At 42.1% G+C, this 21,860-nt stretch overlaps 1 protein-coding gene and 1 long non-coding RNA gene across 7 annotated transcripts; one reads left to right on the top strand and one right to left on the bottom strand.

The window, feature by feature from the left end:
- Nucleotides 1-26: 26 nt before the first annotated feature.
- Nucleotides 27-8,119, bottom strand: LOC102080046 (uncharacterized). 2 transcript variants are annotated; one of them, XR_003220210.1, is made up of 5 exons: nt 8,041-8,119; nt 6,871-7,028; nt 2,560-2,608; nt 1,400-2,443; nt 27-1,295 (listed from the first exon to the last, which is right to left on the bottom strand). It is a non-coding gene; the product is annotated as an uncharacterized LOC102080046 (long non-coding RNA). The 2 variants fall into 2 exon arrangements; XR_265956.3 differs by having other exon boundaries at nt 2,243-2,443.
- On the top strand, nt 8,110-21,654 carry hcfc1a (host cell factor C1a). 5 transcript variants are annotated; one of them, XM_013269932.3, is made up of 28 exons: nt 8,111-8,259; nt 9,416-9,616; nt 10,150-10,298; nt 11,688-11,848; nt 11,955-12,163; nt 12,415-12,499; nt 12,612-12,718; nt 12,819-12,998; nt 13,080-13,322; nt 13,424-13,572; nt 13,667-13,849; nt 13,935-14,159; nt 14,533-14,637; nt 14,750-14,966; nt 15,080-15,216; nt 15,301-15,448; nt 15,533-15,753; nt 16,021-16,933; nt 17,181-17,320; nt 17,868-18,002; nt 18,114-18,321; nt 18,502-18,777; nt 18,867-18,973; nt 19,068-19,202; nt 19,306-19,491; nt 19,600-19,897; nt 19,991-20,054; nt 20,154-21,654. In XM_013269932.3, the coding sequence occupies exons 2-28, from the start codon at nt 9,421-9,423 to the stop codon at nt 20,191-20,193; spliced, it is 5,217 nt and encodes a 1,738-aa protein (XP_013125386.1). In that variant the 5' UTR covers nt 8,111-8,259; nt 9,416-9,420; the 3' UTR covers nt 20,194-21,654. The 5 variants fall into 5 exon arrangements, with proteins under 5 accessions (XP_013125387.1, XP_013125386.1, XP_013125383.1 ...); XM_013269929.3 differs by having other exon boundaries at nt 16,018-16,933; XM_013269930.3 differs by lacking the exon at nt 8,111-8,259 and adding an exon at nt 8,325-8,479 and having other exon boundaries at nt 16,018-16,933.
- Nucleotides 21,655-21,860: the final 206 nt, after the last annotated feature.

Genomic DNA, 21,860 nt, shown 5'->3' with positions numbered 1-21,860 from the left:
CTTTTCATTTTATTAATTGGTGTTAATGCTTCTGTGGTTTCCAGTTCTGTGTTGTGTGCTGTGATGCTAAATTCTGAGATTTGGTTATTTGGCAGATATCTGAATTAACAAGTATTTGAATCTGGGAACAAACACAAGCATATTTGGACTTCCAAAAATCTGTGCAAACCTCGATATGCTTTTGGCATCCAAACTTGGTTAAAGAGGTTAATCCCTCTTTCCTAAGGAAGTTCCCTGCCGGTCTTCACCTGCTAATCTGGTTTCCAATCACATTATATTTGATAATCTCTTGTTAAGTGGATTACACCCTATTTTGCATGGGGATTTAACTCAAGCTTTGTGTTACCTCCTTGGCATTTTGCTGCCTTCACTGAGCTTAAGGGAGCGTCTTTGTTGCACTAGCATGCAAGATTGAAGGTTTTATGGTAACACTCTGTGGTACGATTTAAGCTGGCGGGTTAATCGCAGAATTTGCTCGTTGTCGTCCCAACGATCCGATACAGAGGAGGATGTGCATAAGCATACTTAAGAGGAAGAAAGTTAGTGGAGGGAAATAGAATTATTAAACTAGCTTGCTCAACACTTTCTTATTTTTTTTACTTTATATCATTTTAATGGGCAAAAACGTTATAGACTATTTCATACAGGAAAAACAAAATTGCATAACCTAAGCAATTTGGTGTGTATGTGAATATTAACAAAATACAGCTATCATATGCCCAGCCAGTCAGCAGCAGTTTATAATCAACCTAATCACATGCATTTCCACTCTAGGCAGGTCCAACTTATGTTGAGGAATCTTCATCCTTATTTCTACTCATCCTCAGCATCTTTATTTAGTTTATTTGTTTCTTGATGCATTGTAGCTGCTTTAATAAGACATTTTAATTGAAACCTGTTTGTTAGTTTATATTATATTTGGGGTCTTTTAATTATGGAAAGGAACACTAGGGACTTCTACAGACTGCAAGTTTCCAGAATGTGGAGACACAATGTGCTACAATGTGATGTCCATGCTGTTCTTTTGTGCTTGCCAAAAATTGGCAGGAGATCCTAAAGACCTGTTTATCAAGGACAACATAGACAACTAGGTTAAAGACTGCAGGGGATCTTGGAAAAGACAGACACCATAGAAGCTAATCTCAAATCAAAAGACTGACGGTGGTTGTTCACAAGTACAAAAGCGAAGCCGGGATGTATCATGTCAGGAAGCCCAGCACAAAGATCACCACCATCCTGGTCACCTTGTTGTTGGGCTTCAGGGTGGACGCAGATCCAGCTTGGGTCTTTGCTGCCTGTCAAGTAAGAAAACAAGATGACTTACATGGCTTCTGTATGTTCAGCAACTCACCCATCTGCTTGTTTCATTACAGAAAAATGACCTTTGTATAGTATGTACCTGAGTTTGAGAGCTGGCCCTAAGGACTAGAAAGACACTGAAGTGTGTGATCTTGTCCACATCCACAGGAATGGGGCTTTGTCTGCTCAGTGTTAAATTACAATTTTTGTGTGATGTTTAGTGCAGCATCTATTGTAGGTGTGCTGGAGTAAAGCAGCAGAGGGAGTGGGAATACATTTACAGGCCTGTCAAACATTTAAATACTTAATTAATTCAATGACTAAACAGTTATTTATTCATTAATTAAGCGACAGCATTAAGAGGGTTGTGGGTTTGAACCTGCATGGGGCCTTCCTCTGTGGAATTGTTCTTACTGTGCATGTGAGGGTTTTCTCAGGAAGTTCACCCCACATAACAAAGACCTATATGACAAGTTAATTAGTAGGTCTTAATTGGAATTTTGTGTAACTTTGATCTTGTCACTCTCTGAAATTGGCAGTCACCCTGTCCAAGCTGTACCCTGCCTCTCACAGTATCAGCTGACTTGACCCCTATGACTGTAACTGGATGTGTTGATGGATTTATCCAAAAAAAGAAAAAACAACTCCTCCAGGAATATCACCAGAAGCAAGAAAAATTAGAAGCCAATATATGTTTTTAGGGTATGCTCACCATAATGAACATGAAGTAATGCATATCTACTGACAAACATGTTTCCACAGATAAGCAAACACGTTAGCGAGTGCCAATGCACAAGATGGTTCAATTAGCTCCACTATAGAGGGAAGGACACTGTTTTGGGATCTGCTAATCCAGGTACCAACGCTATTACGACAGCAAATCACATTCAGTCTGATCTTGATTAACCTGCTTTCTGTTAGTATTAGGATGGATGATCTTGACCTTCATTATCGTATCAGGCTCAAGAAAGGATTATCCGATGTGGAGGATGGATCTCTGCAGACAGCAGAGTATGGGCATTTTTTCCACTTCAGAACAAAATACAGCAGGACAGATATAATGTTGATGGTCTCTTCATGACAAGTAGGTGAAGAAAGTGGGGAATATTGTCTTTGTGACTTCTACTGTGGAAATGCACACTCACTGTAAAAAAACAACAACAAAAAACAGTGTAATTTAACAGTGTTTTCCTATTGATTCTCCAGGAATTTAAATATATTAAATATCAACAAAATTACAAATATAGACTGTGGACTTACAGGTCAAACCTGTAACTGTGAATGACGATTTTTTTTCCACATAGAAACACTATAACAAAAGACTATTCACAAATTCAGCTCGATTTCAGAAATATATAATTGTTTTAATACTGTAAATACTTTACATATATGACATTTGATGCAGTGAGTGAAAATTAATAACAAAGGAAGTAAAAGTATAGGTTCTGAAATTTTGCATACATTTGTTTATTATTTAGCAGATATCTTGTGTAATTATGAAGCTTTACAGTAAAATAATGCTTTAGCTGTTAAAGCTGTACAGTCCCTAAACAGTAACAAGTAAACCCACAATCTCATTATTGTAAAAGGACATTTGGGCCAACCTTAAATCAGACAACTAATGCCAGAGTTTTACAAAGAGTTGACCCAGACTGCTTTCTTTATTTGACACATGTTGTTGTGAATGTGAATGACACATACAGTACAAGTACATAAGAGAATTCTAAGGACCGTCTGCTGTACATGTGTTTATTATAAAGTAGTATATGTATATCTTTTAAAAATGAAATTAATCAAAAACACATTTAGTGTACATGTTGGTGGTTAGCACCCTGCCATCATCTCTGCCCAACCTCCACCTGTGCCTTCAACACCACCACCTCTTATGCCCACCCAGCTCGGCCTGCTCTGGCCTGTGACGGTTCAGTTTTGACCCCTAAATAATAAAAGCATTGAGAACATAAAAAGAAGTATCCTACTTTGAAATGGCTCCCTAGACTGCCGTCATTTCCTTATTAGGCATTTTATTTTGGGCAATGCCATTGTAATGAGTTTCTGCCAGCAATAAAGAAATAATATCAGTCTCCACCAGGTGGCATGCCATCCAGCTTCAGACTACCATGCAAACCCACCAATCCATCCTCTCGAAATTTAGCATATGAGAGGTCCAGAATTATTTACCATAGATTCTTTACTTGGGACAATAACATGAAGTGAGGTAAATGGTTGTCTGTCTCTCTGTGTTAGCCCTGCAACAGATTAGTGATCTGTCCAGAGGGTATCCTACCTTTTGCCCAGTGTGAGCTGGATAGGCTTCAGCCCCCCTGCAACCTTAAATTCAAACCAAAGAAGATGGATGGACTATGGGTGGGTGGAATATGGATGGATATTATTGGCAGGTGATAGATGTACATTTAGGCAGGTTACCATTCCAAACAGAAGGCACAAAAGTAGCCTGTTAAGAAATAGAATGGATAATTCCTTTGTCCAGACTCTTTCATCTGCAACAAGGTAAACCTAAAAGATGTGTGTTGACTCAAAAGTGACCCTCAGTCCATTGCATTCCAGTCTGAGATTAACTGATTTTTGTATTTTCCCATAAATAATAATTTTAAAAAAAATCTCACCACCTACTGATGCAGAAAAGGTGCAAATGGAGCATACAAAGTCACCAGACTGCAAGAAATGTAGTGGCTGTAATAAAAGTAACTGGGTTTGTTCCACCTCAATACCTAAATGAAACAGTGCCCATGTTTGCATTTTCTATGTCACTGTTGTAATTTTTCACCAGGTTAACAAGGCTTTGTGTGTGATTCAGAAAGCGGGTAAATGTAAGCTCAAAAGACCATCAAGGATGTGACGCTGTTCTTGTCACTCTGTTACTGTGTTTGTACACTGGTGTGACCCTCTGTGCAAGTCCCTAAAATGAAGCATTTAGTTGACAAAAAAAGAAAACAAAAACATTTAGGTACATGTTCTGAAGATGCTCACTGAAGATCTGTGGACTATCCCAGGATGTGTGAACAAAAAACTGTAAATGATGTGCAATCTGGTACATGATGTTTTCTTTTTAAATAACAAAATGCATAGAAGTCCTACTTTACAACCTTGCTCATCATTTGTGACAACTCTGTGACAAATCAACCCTTTACAAGATTATTTACCTTTAGAATTCCTGAATATAAGTTTATAAAGCCAAACAACCTCACAGATGTGGGCACAATATGAATGAGTCAGACAGCCTGCTGTAGTGGTGGGAGGAAGAAAAATCCCTTCTCAAAATCCCGCTGTTATAATCCTTGATCCATGTCACTTGAGTGACATCATGATCTCTTTAGGGTTTGAAAGATCAGCTCTCCTGCCATTATCTAAGACTCTTAATGAGTGTAAACAATTACTGGCATCTGAGCACCACTGACCTTGCACAGTCTGCTGTACTCATCCAGGTGAGCACATGTATGAGAAACATGGACAGTATGTCAGTATGCACTACAAAAAATATATATGCACTACAAAAAATATATATGTGCAGTGTTTTCGTGACCTAATCTGGTTAAAATCTATATATGACAATAATAATAACGATAATAAAAAAATACAGTGACACTGATCGAGATTTTTCACAGTACAGCATGTATAGACATCACTCAGCAAGACGTGAACAACAGTATTTTCCCAAGTGTTCTGTGATCTCTGCTATTTCCTTTGTTTTCTTTCTTTAGGCAGATTTGACGTAGGTCGTGCTTGGCTTTCTAGGAAGTTTTCATCCTTTTATCTCATCATTATCGTCATGACGCCCCTAACGAGTTTCCAATCTGTCTGTTGAGACTTCCGAGGCATAATCCTTTTTCTGCGGCACGCATGAAATGTCCGCTGAAATGGCTTTACCATTGTAGTCTCTTTTCTAGTTCTTTCTAAATAAAAACAATCCTCACCAAACACAATATGAGGAATAGTTCTCGGTTTAGTTGCAAAGCCTTTAGTTTTTCTGTATCAATGGCAATTTTCTTCATTTTAGGTTTGATCAGAAAAACAAAGGGACCTATTTGAGTGTGCGGCTGTAGTTGGACCTTATAGCCTATTTGATGGTTATTTCCAGCGCTGTGCAAAAGTCATGAATCATCCTTCGTTTCTTTATATTCTGATGGGCTTGAAAGTCAATGGTATGACCTTATTTATTCTTCAAAACACTGAACTTTCCTGGGCAGTTTTTCTTGTTATTTCTTTAAGAAGTCTTCAGGAATAGTTCCTCAGGCTTCTTAAAGGACATTCAAAGCTCTTATTTGGATGTTGGCGTCCTTTTGTTCTGTTCTCTGTCACCATGATCACGAACTGCTTCAATAATGTTGAGCTCCACACTCTGGGGAGGCCAATCCATGACTCATAGTGTTTCACTGTGTTTTTTCTATCCAGGTATGGTTTTACTACGCTGGCAGTGTGTTTGGGATCATCATCCTGAAAAATGAAGCTGTTTCAAATCAAATTCTTTCCAGATGGTACTGCATAATGGATCAAAATCTGATGGAACATTTCTTTGTTCATAATTAGATCAGTCTTGACAAATCCCCAACACCACTGGCTGAAATACAGCCCCAAACTGTGATAGAGCTTTTTTCATTATGTGTAGACACAACATTGCTTCATTTTTTTGAGTTAGGTGCCATTTTTATGCTTGAATAATTGATAGGTTCGTGTTAAGCGAGTTAACAAACAACTGGCTCCTTGGAAATAAAGTACAAGTAAATGGAGGCTGGCTCAAGACAGTCATGTATATAAAAGTGGCTTGGTTTTTAATTTGTTTGTTCTTCCTTTCTTTTTAAAAAAATGTTGAAAAAAATATGACAGCAGCGAGTTAAACGCCTATATAAATCACAAGCACGCAAACCTCCGTCTTTCTGCCTGTTGCAAATAAACATGTACACATACAAACACATAACAAAGGATGTCACCAGCTCTGCAAAGGCTCATACAGTCTTTCACAAGTTCACAGAAAGTGATCCAGATCTGCACCTAGATGTAAGTCTCATGAAGTTCAGCTTTGCAGTTTTGTTTAATGTTGCACACAGACAGACAGAAGGCACTGAAAAGTCACCTCACCTCACCTCATCTTGATGGAGGAAGAAAATCAGTAGTGTAAGTCTGCCATCTAATGGACTAACATAGTGCTGCAACAAATGGCAGCTACTTTTCATATCACGAAATATGGTTTTTTTTCTTTATTATTGGCCTTCTTTAGGAAGAAGGTCAGCGGTCAGGTTCAGGTACTCTGAACCTAAGGTCTCTAAGGTGCATGTAAGCACCCCACGTGCAGCAGAAATAAAGCTGTAGTGTAAAAGGAGACAGATTGAATTACTGCCAACCAGCTAATGGATCATAAAGTAGTCTGGCAATAATAATTTAAAAAAATTTATGCGTAGACTTTTTGAAGAAGTAGTAGTCCTGCTCTACCGCTGAGGATAGCTTTGCAGTACATCAGAACATGCAATGACTGTTTAAGCCACATTAATTTACCATCTTTGCAGCAACGAATTCAACCTGTAAAAAGTCAGAATTATGTTAATACTCGCTCACCTTTTTCTCTTGCTGGTTACCCGGATATCTGGCACTAGTCTGCCAAACTAAAAAGACTTGTACCACGCTTATTTCTTTATATTTTGCTTCCAAGTAGCCAGACTTTCTACATCTGGCAGTGACCTTTTTGTCACACTGCCAGCACAGTAAAAGCACACCTGGATAGATAAACACAGAATACAACACTATCAGTTATTAAAGCAGTGTGTGATTATTAAAAGAGAACAAAAGGCAGCCATGGTCAAGAAGGCTATGTAATGAAATGACACGAAAGCTTGGCTAAGAGAGTTAAGGCTGTGTTAAATAATAACGCTTGTCATCTCAAATATCAACCTTTCAAGCTTGGTAGAATTGGAAAAACTTTTTTTGCCTTTAAAAAAAAAAAAAGTATTTCCAAAAATACATGTTTCTGTATGGATATACCATTTTCCTAACATATATAAAGAAATGAATAGTATCTCCAGACTTTGACAAAGTACTATGTATATATATTATGTTTTAAATCTGAGTTGCTCTAAATATGATGTGATCTGTTTTGCAGTATTGGTCATAATCATTTCTTTATTTGTTGTCTCAGTCATAGACCAAAATACTTTTTAACGACATGTTTTATTTCGCTACCTGGAGCGTAAATTCTACACTTTAGAGCATTTACTTGTCTTTTAGGTTGACATCAAAGAAGATGGCTGACCATCCATCCGTCCATCATCCATCCATTCTCTTCCGCTTATCCTTTGGCTGAACATATTGATGTCAAAACCAGGGACGTTTTTTTTTTTTATGTTGAAGGCATTGTAGTAGAGTATTTGTATCAGTGGAGGGCGCGCTAATGGGGGACGTGGGCGTGTCATCATTAATATGTGCGAGCGCAAAGTCTGTAAATTGTTGCTCGTGCGCTGTTGTCGAGACTGTGTGGGCATATACAAGTAGGTTTAGAGGGGAATAAAATCAGAATCGCATACAAAATTAAAAAGAAAAGGAGATTCGGTACGGGTGTCGCCATCTTTAGTAAGGGACAATAACCCAACTCCTATAACACAACTTGTTGTAATTCGCACAAAGTCGTAACGTGTTTACTTTAAATCGATTTCCAGTGTTCCTAGAAGTACACTGGCACTTACTGCACGATTCGCACACACAGATTGACTAAAATTTAAAAAATGTATATACCTTTGCCTCCGAAACGATTTGCAAGTGGGTCCTTGTCGCCATGTTTACTTTGGGTGACGCCAACTCTCTTCCATTTTCCTCCGCCTCTGGTTGTCAAGAAGATGGCAGCTTCCAGGCAGGCATGAGAGGAAATACTTCTTCACAAATCGAATGAATTTGGATTATTGCCGCAAGATTAGAGCACATATCTGTGTTTTTGCAATAACTGCATCGAAATAAGTGAGTAAAATTCTGAAGCGTCTGTGCCTTTTTCGCTCTGTTGTGTTTTGTTGTAGCAAACCGCCCGGCCATTTTTCTTGTGGGAGCTGTAGACTTAGGCCGATTGTTGAAAAGATGGCTGCTTCCAGAGACGGCATGAAACATAATAACATTGTGTTTATGCTGTTTAACTCAATTTAGCTCAGTTTTAAGACCGTTGCCGAGCTTGCCTTTGTATCAGGTAAATTATGCACGACAGAGAAACTTTAAATTGCGTTGAATTTAATTGAGAAATTCGGCAGCGCTTTGACAGATGCCAGCTAACGCCGTTAGCTCGAGCAAATTAGGTTGAGCAACTAGCCGCTAGAGCTAACAGGGTTCGGCTAACATGAGAATTTGAATGCCGCGATTGCAACTTTTAATTTTTTGTAAATCTAGGTAAAAGGTCCCATAGTTGTTTGGCTCTTTAGTGCCATAATATTTGCAACTGTTAACGCAAACTTTGGATTTTTTATAACGTTGATAATTGCGGTAAAGCGGTTGCAAAGAATGCTAAAGTTGTTAGCTACAATATGGCGACTCCCAGAGAGGCATGAAAATAGCCGACTGTTGCTAACGATTGCAGTAGTGGATACATTAGTGGTACGACTGTGTATCGTTTTGTGAACACGGGCTTATAATCACCCGTTGGATTTGCATTCATCCTGCCTTGTTTTTTGTTGATGTAGTGGGTTAGTTGTCATGTATTTTTCTTTTTCGTTTGCTTCCGCCATTTTTCCGACGGGCAGTAGCGTTAGCGGGTGTTTGTTTGGTTGCAAGATGGCGGCTTCCATGGATTGAATTCAATGGTTAGAAACAACTAATAATAAACTTGGATAATGGCGAGATTTGCTATGATTCTTAACAGAACTACAACGTCATAACTGCGTAAGAGACCATAAAGCAGAAGTTGCTCGAAAGGTTTTGCACAAATATAGTTTTTTGCTGTTGTTGTTTTTTCTTGTCTTTTTTTGACAGTGTTCATTAACCAAAGCTAACCGCTAACTGTAAAGCCTGCTTTAAAGTTAGCTATACTGCACGGTTAGATGCTGTTTTTATATTGCATAGGTTTTATGTAAAGATAACAGAACTGTTCAAGCACATATGACTAATGCGTCTTTATTATTTATTTCGTTAGAAGTCATGTCTGCCCCTGGCTCCGCGGTATCTGGGACCACGGCGTCGGTTCTGCAGCCGCGATGGAAACGGGTCCTCGGGTGGTCTGGTCCTGTTCCCCGGCCCAGACATGGACACAGAGCTGTGGCTATAAAGGAGCTTATGGTTGTTTTCGGCGGTGGAAACGAAGGGATTGTGGATGAGCTGCATGTATACAACACCGGTAAGCGCAACTTTGCATAAAGAACTTTATCGATTGTTTCTGCAGAAAGCATCATTTCTTTACAAATAAAATTCAAATATTTAGAAGGCTAACACAAAGTAAGTATCTAAAAAAGTACAGTTCATTTCATTATATGTTTATAATGCGCAAAACTAAATAGCCTTGCAGGCCCCATTAGGCCAAACAGAAGTTAGCCCCCCCTGTCGGAGAAGGATTTTAATACACGTTAAAAAAGGCGGGCTAAAATAAAATGGATGATGCTGGTTGGTTTAAGCATATCCTCTGCCCCAGTTTCCTGCTTATAAACCAATAAGGACAGGCAGACTCAGCAGTTGTGTTTGTGTTCCCATTCTTTAATGTAGATTTCAAGTTTATGTTTCCAAAAATAAATAGAGGGTTGTTTTTAGCTTCTACTTTTAAGCATTTTAAAGCCTTATTGGGTGTGATAGCATGACTTTACTTATTAATTACAGTTTACCACAGGAAAGCCTCCAGAAATAACCCCTTTGCTGTTATTGTGTTTTAATTTTTAGCAACAAACCAGTGGTTTATCCCAGCAGTCCGTGGTGATATCCCTCCTGGTTGTGCTGCATATGGTTTTGTCTGTGATGGCACACGGTTGCTGGTATTTGGTGGAATGGTGGAGTATGGAAAGTACAGCAACGATCTTTATGAACTACAGGTAAACCTTTATTGAAAAATAACCCCAGTTTTCGTATTAAGTTTGCTTGTCAGTATAATGAAGGCCTGTAAAGTATTTATAGCAACAAAATATAGCTGGTATCAAAGTCAGATTTTCCAGAGATATTTACAAAGCAATGTTCATATGTAGGCCATCGTACTGCAAAGTCTCTTATCAGCTGCATTCAAATTTTCTCTTGTCTGCATCAGAGATGACTGATACAGGAAAAAATTGAGAAAGTTGATTGCAAAGTTATTTTTCACCCATCTCCAAAAGTTGATTCTGTTCATCTGGACGTAGCGTTTTGTGGGAGAAACGTTTTGTCACTCATCCAAGTGACTTCTTCAGTCTCAGCTGACTGCAGGTTTCCCCAATCTTATAAACAGTACTCATGGCCGTTGATCAGTGGGCTTTGATCAGTGGTTGTTGATCAATGGTCATGAGAATTTGCGTAATTAAGATTAAGGAACTGACCTTTCAGCCCATTGTTCCTTCAGTGGGCTGGTTTCAGTCAGTATGCAAATGTACTGTTTATAAGATTGGGGAAACCTGCAGTCAGCTGAGACTGAAGAAGTCACTTGGATGAGTGACAAAACGTTTCTCCCACAAAACGCTACGTCCAGATGAACAGAATCAACTTTGGAGATTACTTACCTGGATGATTGAGCATGCATCAAGACATTTTTCACCCATGTTACAGTTCAAATATTCACTAGAACAGGCAAATTATTACAATTAAATTCAAGGTCACTTGTAAGTTTCATCACTATACGTGTTGCTGAGTGTTCAATGCTCAGCTGTAGAGCATTATAGTAAGGTTGTGTCATTGAAACTATGATGACTTGTGAAATGCACACAGGGAAGTTTGTCGCAAAGTTTATGGTGTCATTGGTTGTGTCAGTCTTGAGAAAATACATTAAAGGAGTAATGCAGTGCAGTCAAAGTTCTGCAGTGTCTTTATTCTTAAAACTGTAGTATAAAAGGTTACAACTTGGGATGTTCTGCTCTTCTAGTATGTTTGGGTTTGCCAAATTTCATTAACCGATCCTGAGAAGTTCTCAAATGTTTTTACTGTTATGTGTTTAAGAGAGTTACATGTTTCTGATTAAAGGGTGTAAGGAAGTAGTGTGCCAAAAGTTTTTGTCACCAGATCCCAGATCGATTTTTAATCATTGGGAAATGGAGTAGATGTGTAAACAAACACTAAATAAATGTGGACTTGATGAGGGGGGGAAAGTATGTAAGGGTTCAGTCACAATTGTGATGCTAAATCTGTCCTTATTTTTATGTTGTCAGAACAAGGAATGTGGTCAGCTTAAGACTTGTTAGTTACAGCTTCTGCTGCCATCCATCGACTGATCATTTTTTTCACTGTGGTTTCTGCTACAGGCCAGCAGATGGGAATGGAAAAAATTAAAAGCAAAGAACCCGAAGAATGGTCCCCCTCCTTGTCCTCGTCTTGGCCATAGCTTTTCACTGGTTGGCAACAAATGCTACCTGTTTGGTGGACTCGCCAATGACAGCGAAGACCCAAAAAACAACATTCCCAGGTACAGAGGTTTTCTGACCAGTCGTCAGTGGAGCACTGTTTTGCAGGACTGCATAATATTCTGTTTCAGCCACCGACGTGAGTGTCACTGTGTTTTTATTCATCAGATACCTGAATGATCTGTACACACTCGAGCTTCGTGCAGGTTCCAGTGTGGTTGGTTGGGATATTCCAATCACATACGGAGTCCTGCCTCCTCCTCGTGAGAGCCACACTGCTGTGGTATACACAGAAAAGGCAACCAGGAAGTCGCGCTTAATAATCTATGGAGGAATGAGTGGTTGCCGTCTTGGAGATCTATGGACACTTGATATTGGTATGTTTTATAAAGTGTAAATGGAGAAATAACAACACTAAAATACAAATGCCCTGCCGTCAGCCCTCTGAGACATGATGCTACTCACACAGTATCAGAACAAATGGAACTGAGCATTTCACTGTTAGAGAAGCAATATAGGAAATTGTGAGTTTTCTGTACACAAGCTGCCTTATCTATTTGCATTTAAGAATAGATGACCTTATATTCATTATTTTTGTAAATGTCTTGCTGCTTATCATTTCCTCCAGATACCCTGACATGGAACAAACCATCAGTAAGCGGCACAGCGCCACTTCCTCGAAGTCTTCACTCTGCTACCACCATCACAAACAAGTGAGATGACTGCTGCACATTTCCAACAGCAAACTTAAGTTTCATTTTAGTCATTTTTGAAATTCCCTGTGCTTGTTAAATGGTCTAAGTGCGAATTCATTTCTCTGTGCAGGATGTATGTTTTTGGAGGATGGGTACCTTTGGTGATGGATGATGTCAAAGTGGCCACACATGAAAAAGAGTGGAAATGCACAAACACTCTTGCGTGCTTGAACCTCGGTTTGTCTATCTCTGTTTTTATTGGAATAGTTGTTTTTGTTTGTTTTTTTAATAGCAAATGTGCAGTGCCACTCTTAACTTTTGTGTAATTCTTCATTAGACACCATGTGTTGGGAAACGGTGTTGATGGATACTCTTGAAGACAACATCCCCAGGGCCCGTGCTGGTCACTGTGCTGTGGCTATCAATTCCAGGCTTTATGTATGGAGTGGCCGTGACGGTTATCGTAAAGCTTGGAACAACCAAGTCTGTTGTAAAGATCTATGGTACCTGGAAACAGGTAGGTGTGCTGTAACATGAGTGCTGTTGGAGACAACAGCTGGTTATTAGATAGTATTGAAAATTCTGCTTTCCCCCCCAGAGCGGCCGCATGCCCCTGCCAGGGTGCAGTTAGTCCGTGCCAACACAAACTCTCTGGAGGTGAGTTGGGGTGCAGTCTCCACAGCTGACACATACTTGCTGCAGCTGCAGAAGTATGACATTCCTGCAACTCCAGCTGCAGCCTCTCCAGCTATGAGTGCAACCCCATCGCAGCCCCTTAACTCTCCAAAGAGCCCAGCGCCAGCTGCTGCAGCACCGTCGGCTCAGAGCTTACCACAGACAGGTATTACTATTCTGTATTGTTGTTACCACACCAGGAAGCTCAGCAACTGCAACAACCCAAATTCTACAAGGTGTGAATAATTTGGTTCATTTGTTTTACAGCAGTCTTAAAGGTTGCAGCTCAGCAGTCTGCAACAGGCGCATCTGTTGTCACAGTTCGTCCCAGCCAGCCGGGGAAATCCCCTGTCACTGTGACATCCCTTCCTCCAGGTGTTCGAATGGTAGTTCCAGCCCAGACCACCCAGGGATCGGTATGAGCAGTTTCATACAATTGTGTTCTTTCGCTGTGAATTGCACTGCCAGATCAACAAATAATGTCAACATTCTTTTCTTTTTAACTTTTAGCCAATTGGAAGTAGCCCTCAGATGAGTGGCATGGCAGCTTTAGCTGCTGCTGCAGCAGCAACTCAGAAGATCCCGCCCTCTTCGGCAGGAACTGTCCTCAATGTTCCTGCAGGTGCTACCATTCTCAAAACAGTGGCAGTTTCTCCCAGCACAACCACAGTGAAAGTGGCTTCTCCAGTCATGGTACACGTTGCAGTAAACACTCTCATTTCCAACATTATGCTCGTCCTATCACAAGCCATTTGTGATAATAAATTTGTGCTTGTAGGTCAGTAACCCGGCCACCCGGATGCTGAAGACTGCCGCTGCCCAAGTGGGCACAGCAACCGCATCCTCTCCCACCACTACCACCAGACCCATCATCACTGTGCACAAGTCTGGTGCAGTCACAGTGGCCCAGCAGGCCCAGGTGGTGACCACTGTGGTGGGAGGAGTCACCAAAACCATCACCCTGGTCAAGAGCCCCCTGACCATGGGCAGCAGTGGCACTCTGGTAAGAAAACATGGATTCTTTAGCATAATGTAATACTGCAACTCTACTTGAGAGCACCCTTTGGTGCTTTCACAGGCATGCTTTAAACAATGGATTCTGTAAAATGCTTCCTCGCACTCTGCATCTTTGTATCGATTGGTCACTCAATGGTGGCGTCTTTTTGAACCAGTAGGGAGGGTGTAAAAGTTGACCTAAAGTGACTGTTGGAGAAAACAGGGAGCATGATGTCAGTGATCTGCATGACTGTCGGTCAGTTAGGGCTACAATGATTCTAGAGCCATGATTCTGGTGGTCGAGCATCCGGCTGACCTCCCCGTACTATCCGATGTTTTCTGGTGACTCATGAATTTGAGTCTCTCTCCTATGTCGGCAGATCTCCAACCTTGGCAAGATGATGTCTGTGGTACAAACCAAGCCAGTGCAGACATCAGCTGTCACAGGCCAGGCTTCCACTAACCCTCTCACACAGATCATACAGGTCAGCTATCTGCATGAGTGCAGGAAAAAACAGGAGGTAGCTTAAAACTCCTGAGACAGGCACCACGTGTCTTTCCCTGAATAGTTTCCATAACATGCACCTTTCTTTCCAGACGAAGGGTCCACTCCCAGCTGGCACAATCCTGAAGCTGGTGACCTCTGCAGATGGCAAACCCACAACCATCATCACCACCTCTCAGGCTGGAGGCACAGGAAACAAGCCCACTATCCTCAACATCAGCGGAGTCTCTCCTACTACCACTAAGCAGGGCACCACCATCATTAAGACTATCCCCATGTCAGCCATCATGACCCAGCCTGGAGCTACAGGTCTGTTCTCATTCAAGCTTGCACACTTTTTGGCATTTGTTGTGTAAATTAACCTTTAGGTTAAGGATTAGTGATTGATCAGTGATTATATTCATGCTTGTTTGTCCTTGCAGGTGTAACAAGCAGTGCAGGTATGAAAACACCCATTACAATCCTTACCACAAAGGTGATGACCACAGGAACTCCTGGGAAAATCATCACTGCGGTGCCCAAACTTGCCACTGCAGCTGGCCAGCAGGGACTGACACAGGTAAATTGGCTCTTTCTGCTCAGCAGTGTTTGTACATATTGTGTGTGTTGTGCTGCGTGTTTATCCTAAATCTTCTGTTTCTAGGTGGTTTTGAAGGGTGCTCCCGGGCAACCTGGCACTATTTTACGCACTGTTCCCATGAGCACAGTGGGTGGCGTTCGTCTGGTTACACCAGTGACTGTGTCTGCTGTTAAGCCGACTGTCACAACTCTGGTTGTCAAGGGGACTACAGGTACGAAAAAATTACTAAGTAATGATTATGTAACTTGACAGTTTTGTTTCTCTGGTTTCATTTTTCAATCCACACTTCTTCCAGGTGTCACCACTCTCGGCACAGTCACTGGTACCGTTTCTTCTAGTTTGGCGGGAGGCACAGTTGATAGTTCAAGTGCCTCTCTCGCTACTCCCATCACCACACTGGGAACCATTGCTACCCTGTCCAGCCAGGTCATCAGCCCAACTTCCATTACAGTTTCAGCTGCTCAGACTAGCCTGACTTCTTCCTCCGCACTGCCCTCTTCTACTATGACAGTGCAGGTAATACCCAGCAGCTCCACTCTGTAATATTTGTATTTTAGTCATTAGGTTTTGAAGCTCTTGCAGTAGCATGTGTCATAAGCTTTAAGTAGTATATCACAACATGCTGAAAAAGACCATATGTGAAGATGCCACCTTGTCTTGTAAACGCAGACTAGTGAAGAGCTGCTCCTCAGAAATTTTAGGACAGTCAATGAAGTTCTTCTGTTTTAGACCATGTATAACATACTATTTGCCTTAGAGCTGACATCTCTTTCCTCTCAGCAGAACCAGCCCACCCAGGTGACTCTGATCACAACTCCCAGTGGTGTTGAGGCTCAGCCAGTACAAGATCTACCAGTATCCATCCTGGCTTCACCAACCTCTGAGCAACCCACTTCCACTGAGGCTGGAGCTGCTGGAGAGAGCTCTGGGACTGTCACTCTGGTCTGCTCTAATCCGCCCTGTGAGACCCACGAAACAGGAACTACGAACACAGCCACCACTTCTTCCGCAACAATTGGTGCAGGACAGGTCTGCTCTAACCCACCGTGTGAGACCCACGAAACCGGAACCACCAACACAGCCACCACTTCGTCTGCAACAATTGGAGCAGGGCAGGTCTGCTCTAACCCACCATGTGAAACCCATGAAACGGGAACCACCAACACGGCCACCACTTCCTCAGCTACAATCGGTGCAGGACAGGTCTGCTCGAATCCGCCCTGCGAGACCCATGAGACCGGAACTACCAACACAGCCACAACTGCTTCTTCAAACATGTCTGCGCTACGCGTGTGCTCCAACCCACCGTGTGAGACCCATGAAACCGGAACAACAAACACGGCTACCACAGCAACGTCTAACATGGGAGGAGTGCAGCAGGTGTGCTCCAACCCGCCCTGTGAGACCCATGTGACGGGCACCACCAACACCGCCACACAAGCTTCATCTAGTATGAATGCAAACCAGACAGACACAGTGCAGAGTGTGTGCTCTAATCCACCCTGCGAAACCCATGAGACGGGGACCACCAATTCTCCGTCCACAGCCACCTCGAGCATGGGAGGAGACCAGACCAGCACAACAACAGCCCTGGTCCAGAGGGTTTGCTCCAACCCTCCCTGTGAAACACACGAGACAGGGACCACCAACACAGCCACAACTGCCACTTGTAGCATGGAGACGGGTGAAGGCACTGGTATGTAAACATACTGTGTACATTTTACCTGAATAATCTCATTTCTTTTTTCTTTTCTTTTTTTTATAATTAACAGCAAGTTAGGTTTCCGTACACTGATACACTCAATCTTTTTTCTTTTTTTAATTACACTTGTCTTAATATTTCTTAAAATAACATCTAGATCTCACATGACTGATGATTATGTTGTATCTAAGCAGTAAAAGTAGTTTGTTTAGAAATCAGCTATGTTACTGTGTCTCATTAGCAACCCAGCAGACAGAAGAAGGAGCAGAAGGTACCAGCAGCACAGAAGAGGCCTCCACCACAGCAACAACTGGCACCACCCAGGGCAGGGCTATCACTACTGTCACTCAGTCTACACCAGCCCCTGGACCCTCTGTGCCTGTAAGAATACCACATCATTCCTGTCAAAATAAGATCCTTTTCTAAAAACCATCCAGTATGACTAGGTGATGGTGGTAAAACTAATCTTAGTAGATGTCCGTGTTGGGGCTGCATTTCTGAATTTGATTTGCTGTACAGACAAAAGTACCAGACCACCTACACATTACACTTAAATGATCTGTTTGACCATGGAAACTGAAGTTGTGAAACTCCCGGTGCACAGTACTTGTGCTGATGAGAAAGCCAGAGCAAGTTTATAATCCTGTAGGTATTGAGTCAGCAGAGTGTTGATAGTGTTGGCGTCCTAATACAGTACTGCGCTGAATATCTACGAGCTCTTTAGAACAAAAACATTCAAAAATGTTTGTAAAGGCAGACTGTATTGGTAGGTGCCAGAATTTAAACACCGGTGGCCATGGGACTGAAAACACGTGACTTCGCAGATTAAGAAGTGTGGCCTAATACTTTTGTCCATATGTGTATAATATGTAAGGAGAATGTCATTTTCTTTCTCATTGTGGGGTTTGATTTCTTTGTTTCCCTCTAGTCGATCTCATCCATCACAGAGGGAGTAAGCACTGCTGCTAGCTCCACAGAGGAACCCATGCAGACTGATGAGGCAGCATCAGCAGAAGCTGCACCCGCTGAGGAAGGAACTGCAGCAATGGAGACGCAAGCAGAGGTGAATAAAGTGTGAAGGCAATAAAGTCTGTTTGGCCTTTGATTTTGAAATTCTTTGCAGTCATGCATTTTCCATGTTTTTTTGATGGAACTGCTTTAATGTGTTCCCCAGGGAGAAGCAGCAGCAGCAACAGCCTTGAACCTTCCTTCAGAGCTGATGTCTGAGGGCCAGGGAGCCACACTAATGGTGACGGGGCTGTCGGACGAGGAACTGGCTGTCACTGCAGCAGCAGAGGCGGCTGCACAAGCAGCAGCCACAGAGGAAGCCCAGGCCCTCGCTATCCAGGCTGTCCTCCAGGCAGCTCAGCAAGCCGTAATGAGTGAGTAGAATCAAAGCTCTTTGTTCACCGACTTTTGAATTTTGAACATAGCCTAAGATAGCCTAAGATCAAGGGCTGGCTGTAGTTAACAGGACGCTTGTCAGTAAAACTATTCCTCTAGATGTGGAACTCCTGAATTCTCTGTGATCTTGCAATTCATAAAAAATGTATAACTTACAGATGAAGGCGATGCTGCTGGAGAGAACCAGCAACCCACCAACATCCCCATCATGCTGACCCAGCAAGATCTTGCAGCACTGGTCCAACAGCAGCAACAGTTGCAGGAGGCTCAGGCCGCAGCTCAGCAGGCCACGGTGGACACAAGCTTGCCCACCGAGGGTCTTGCTCCTGCCGACAGCCTCAATGATCCGTCTGTTGAGAGCAATGGGCACAACGAAATGGCCGCTGCAGTCACTAGTGCTGTGGCTTCTCTCCTGCCACGCACCACAGCTGAGAGTATGTTTTGGTTTTTTTATAGTTACTTTGGATGTTACTGTTTGTTACAGCAGACTGATTATTTTTGTATTGCTCTTGACATTCCACAGCGCTTGCGCCATCAAGTACGTTTGCACCTTCTGTATCTGTGGCAAGTCCAGCTAAGCTGCAAGCAGCAGCCACTCTAGCAGAGGTCGCCAATGGCATTGAGGGAGAGGTGAGTCATTTTGGTGCTGCTGCACTTCTGATTATGTCAGTTGAGGTGACGAGAGGAAAGGAGGAATTTGTTGACTGTTTTTGTTCCCATGCAGAAGCAAGCCCCTCAGCCAGCTCCAGTGAAGCCTGTTGTAAAAAAGGAGAACCAGTGGTTTGATGTTGGGATTGTTAAAGTGACAAATATGGTTGTCACTCACTACTATGTGCCAGGAGATGATTCTCAAGGAGATGTAAGTCGTCTCAGGGAGCCTTTTCTTGTTCAGAATGATATCGATATGCGTTACAAGAGTCCATCTTTATCTAATCAACTACTTGTATTTGTTTGTTTGGTAGGATGACTCTGGCATTATACCAGACTACAGCCAGATGAAGAAAATGGAGTTGCAGCCTGGAACAGCTTACAAGTTCCGTGTTGCTGGAATCAACGCCTGCGGTCGTGGAGCTTTCTCTGAGATTTCGGCTTTCAAGACTTGCCTACCAGGCTTCCCGGGGGCACCTTGTGCCATCAAAATCAGCAAGGTAAACAAACCCTGTTGCATTGTAGATTTTACTCACAGGTGTGCCATACGTGATCACATGAGCCATGGTTTTGGCACTGAGTAGCATCTTTTCACTGTATCCCCCCAGAGCCCAGATGGTGCACACCTAACCTGGGAGCCACCCTCGGTGACGTCAGGAAAGATCATAGAGTACTCGGTGTACCTGGCCATCCAGAGCAACCAAACAGCTGAAGCCAAGGCTTCCACCCCAGCCCAGCTAGCCTTCATGCGTGTGTATTGTGGACCCAACCCATCTTGCTTGGTTCAGTCGTCCAGCCTCTCCAACGCACACATCGACTACACCACCAAGCCAGCGATTATCTTCCGCATTGCCGCCCGTAACGAGAAGGGCTATGGTCCTGCCACACAAGTTCGATGGCTGCAAGGTGAGTTCAAATTAGTTCTTTAAAATATTAAAAATACTTAATTACTGAGGTTGCCATTGATGGATTGAATCTCTCCACTTTAATGCCCTGTAGAATCAGGCAAAGATGCCTCCTCTGCAAAACCGGCCCCCAAAAGACCAGGCACCTCTCCTGATACGTAAGTACAGTATTCATGTTTCATATCGTGCACACAGGAACATTTCATCGATGAATAAAACATCCAGCACTTATTCTGGTTTTGTGTGTTCTCCTGCAGTAAGTCTACTGGTCCAAAGAAAGCAAGGACGGACCAGTGAGGTTGCCTGGAGACCCCTCCCAGTCTTTTCTTTTGGTCTTTTTTTTACCCCACTCGCTGTCTTTTTATCAGGAAGACTGACCTTCACCCTTTCTCCTCTTCATCCTCATCCTAATCTCATCCTCCATCCACTTCCCCAATGTCTCAGACCAAGACGGCAATGGAGGCAGAACAACCGTATGAAGCCGAGACGAAAGTCGATCTGAGAGATGTTTCTGTAGATAAAACCCTCCTTCCTCCTCGTTCTGTTGGTCGTACTATTTTTAGAGCAACACAAACCTAGAAGCACATTATCTTTTTCAGTCACATCCCCTTCCATCCTTTTAACACCTATTTTGACTTATTTCAATAGTTGGAACAGTATAGAGAAGCATTTACATCTTTCACAAACTGGGAGCCAGCCTGAGCGCAATGTTACCCTTTCTTTTTTTTTTCTCCTGTGTTTTTGGGGAATTCTGGGGGGGATGTAGAGAGAGACTACATGAAATGATGTACAGTGTTGAAAAAGGCTGTGGAAGCATTAGTATAGATGAGAGGAAAAAAATCGGTATGGAAACAAATAAAGCACTTGTCCTCTGTGAAGGAGGACTTTTTTTTTGTTATTATTATTATTTTGCTCAAAACTAATTTGCTTCATTGAGAACCAAGTCTGTACAGTCATCGTACTGGACTCCAGTCTCCTGGTAATGTCATCACTGTGCGCTTTTTACCCCAAGATGAGGACTGGTGGCCAACATGTTGGAAGAATGGCAAAAGGAAGAGATTTGTAGAGAACGAATGACAGACTTTGCTAGGACTGAGACTTGCAGCACACATGGAAAAACAAAAAATCTTCCCAAAAAATTAGCAAGCAATGACGCAGAAGATCTTTTGTGTAGTTTATTTTTGTATTTTTTAAGCTTTTTTTTCCTCCTGTGTGTATGTGTATGTTGTGTGCATTTTTAAGAGAAAAAAATACAATTTTTTTAACTGTTGTTCATCCCAATAATTTGTGTTCATGGGAAGATGTTGTGGCTAATGTTGAGGTTGCCACTCTATTTTAAAAAAAAGAAATCTTCAGTTGGTCGTATGTTCTTGTTAACAGATGGCAATGAAAGTGAGAAAGACTTTTTGTATTTGTTCCAAGTAGAAACCGCAGAGGTTATAGGACTGAAGGGAACTTTTGATGTGGACCCAGGGAGAGAAGTTTTTACTTTGTTTACTACTCAATACTTGTGTTGCTTCATTTGCCAAACATGGAATTTCACAAGGGGGAGGAGGGGGGCGGGGCTTAGAAAAGACCAACATCAGATCTTTTCCATCCGTTCCCCTCCCCCTCCTTGATTTCCCGATCAGTTGTCCTATACTTTTTATGCTTATGAATGTGGTGTCCTAAGTTTTAGAATGGCAAATTATCAGTAGAATTATTTTCCCTTCCCCTATTTGATGTATGTGAATCCATTTAATAAATCTTTTGTTCCTTTCCACGGCTCTGTATTCCAGACTACAGATGGTGTGCGAGCTAACTGTGACATGTAAAACCCATATGTCTTTTGAATGGCGATGTCTTGGGAAGAAAGCTTACATAGCCGGAGTGTACTCACTTGTAAATTAGTTCATTCATAGAGCAAGAATGAAAAAAAAACAGACAAAACAAAAAAAAAAGGAAACATCTTGGCCTTTTATATA

The sequence above is a fragment of the Oreochromis niloticus genome, linkage group LG5 (genome assembly GCF_001858045.2).
Source record: "Oreochromis niloticus isolate F11D_XX linkage group LG5, O_niloticus_UMD_NMBU, whole genome shotgun sequence".
Classification (NCBI taxonomy): Eukaryota; Metazoa; Chordata; class Actinopteri; order Cichliformes; family Cichlidae; genus Oreochromis; species Oreochromis niloticus.
The sequence above is the reverse complement of the archived record's forward strand: the minus strand, read 5'-3'. Positions and strand labels throughout refer to the sequence as shown.

Coding starts and splice junctions, on each gene's coding strand:
- hcfc1a (XM_013269929.3), top strand. CDS start 9,421: ATGTCTGCCCCTGGCTCCGCGGTATCTGGGACCACGGCGTCGGTTCTG. Junction 11,849..11,954: donor CCAAAAAACAACATTCCCAG/GTACAGAGGTTT, acceptor TTTATTCATCAG/ATACCTGAATGATCTGTACA. Junction 18,974..19,067: donor CCAATGGCATTGAGGGAGAG/GTGAGTCATTTT, acceptor GTTCCCATGCAG/AAGCAAGCCCCTCAGCCAGC.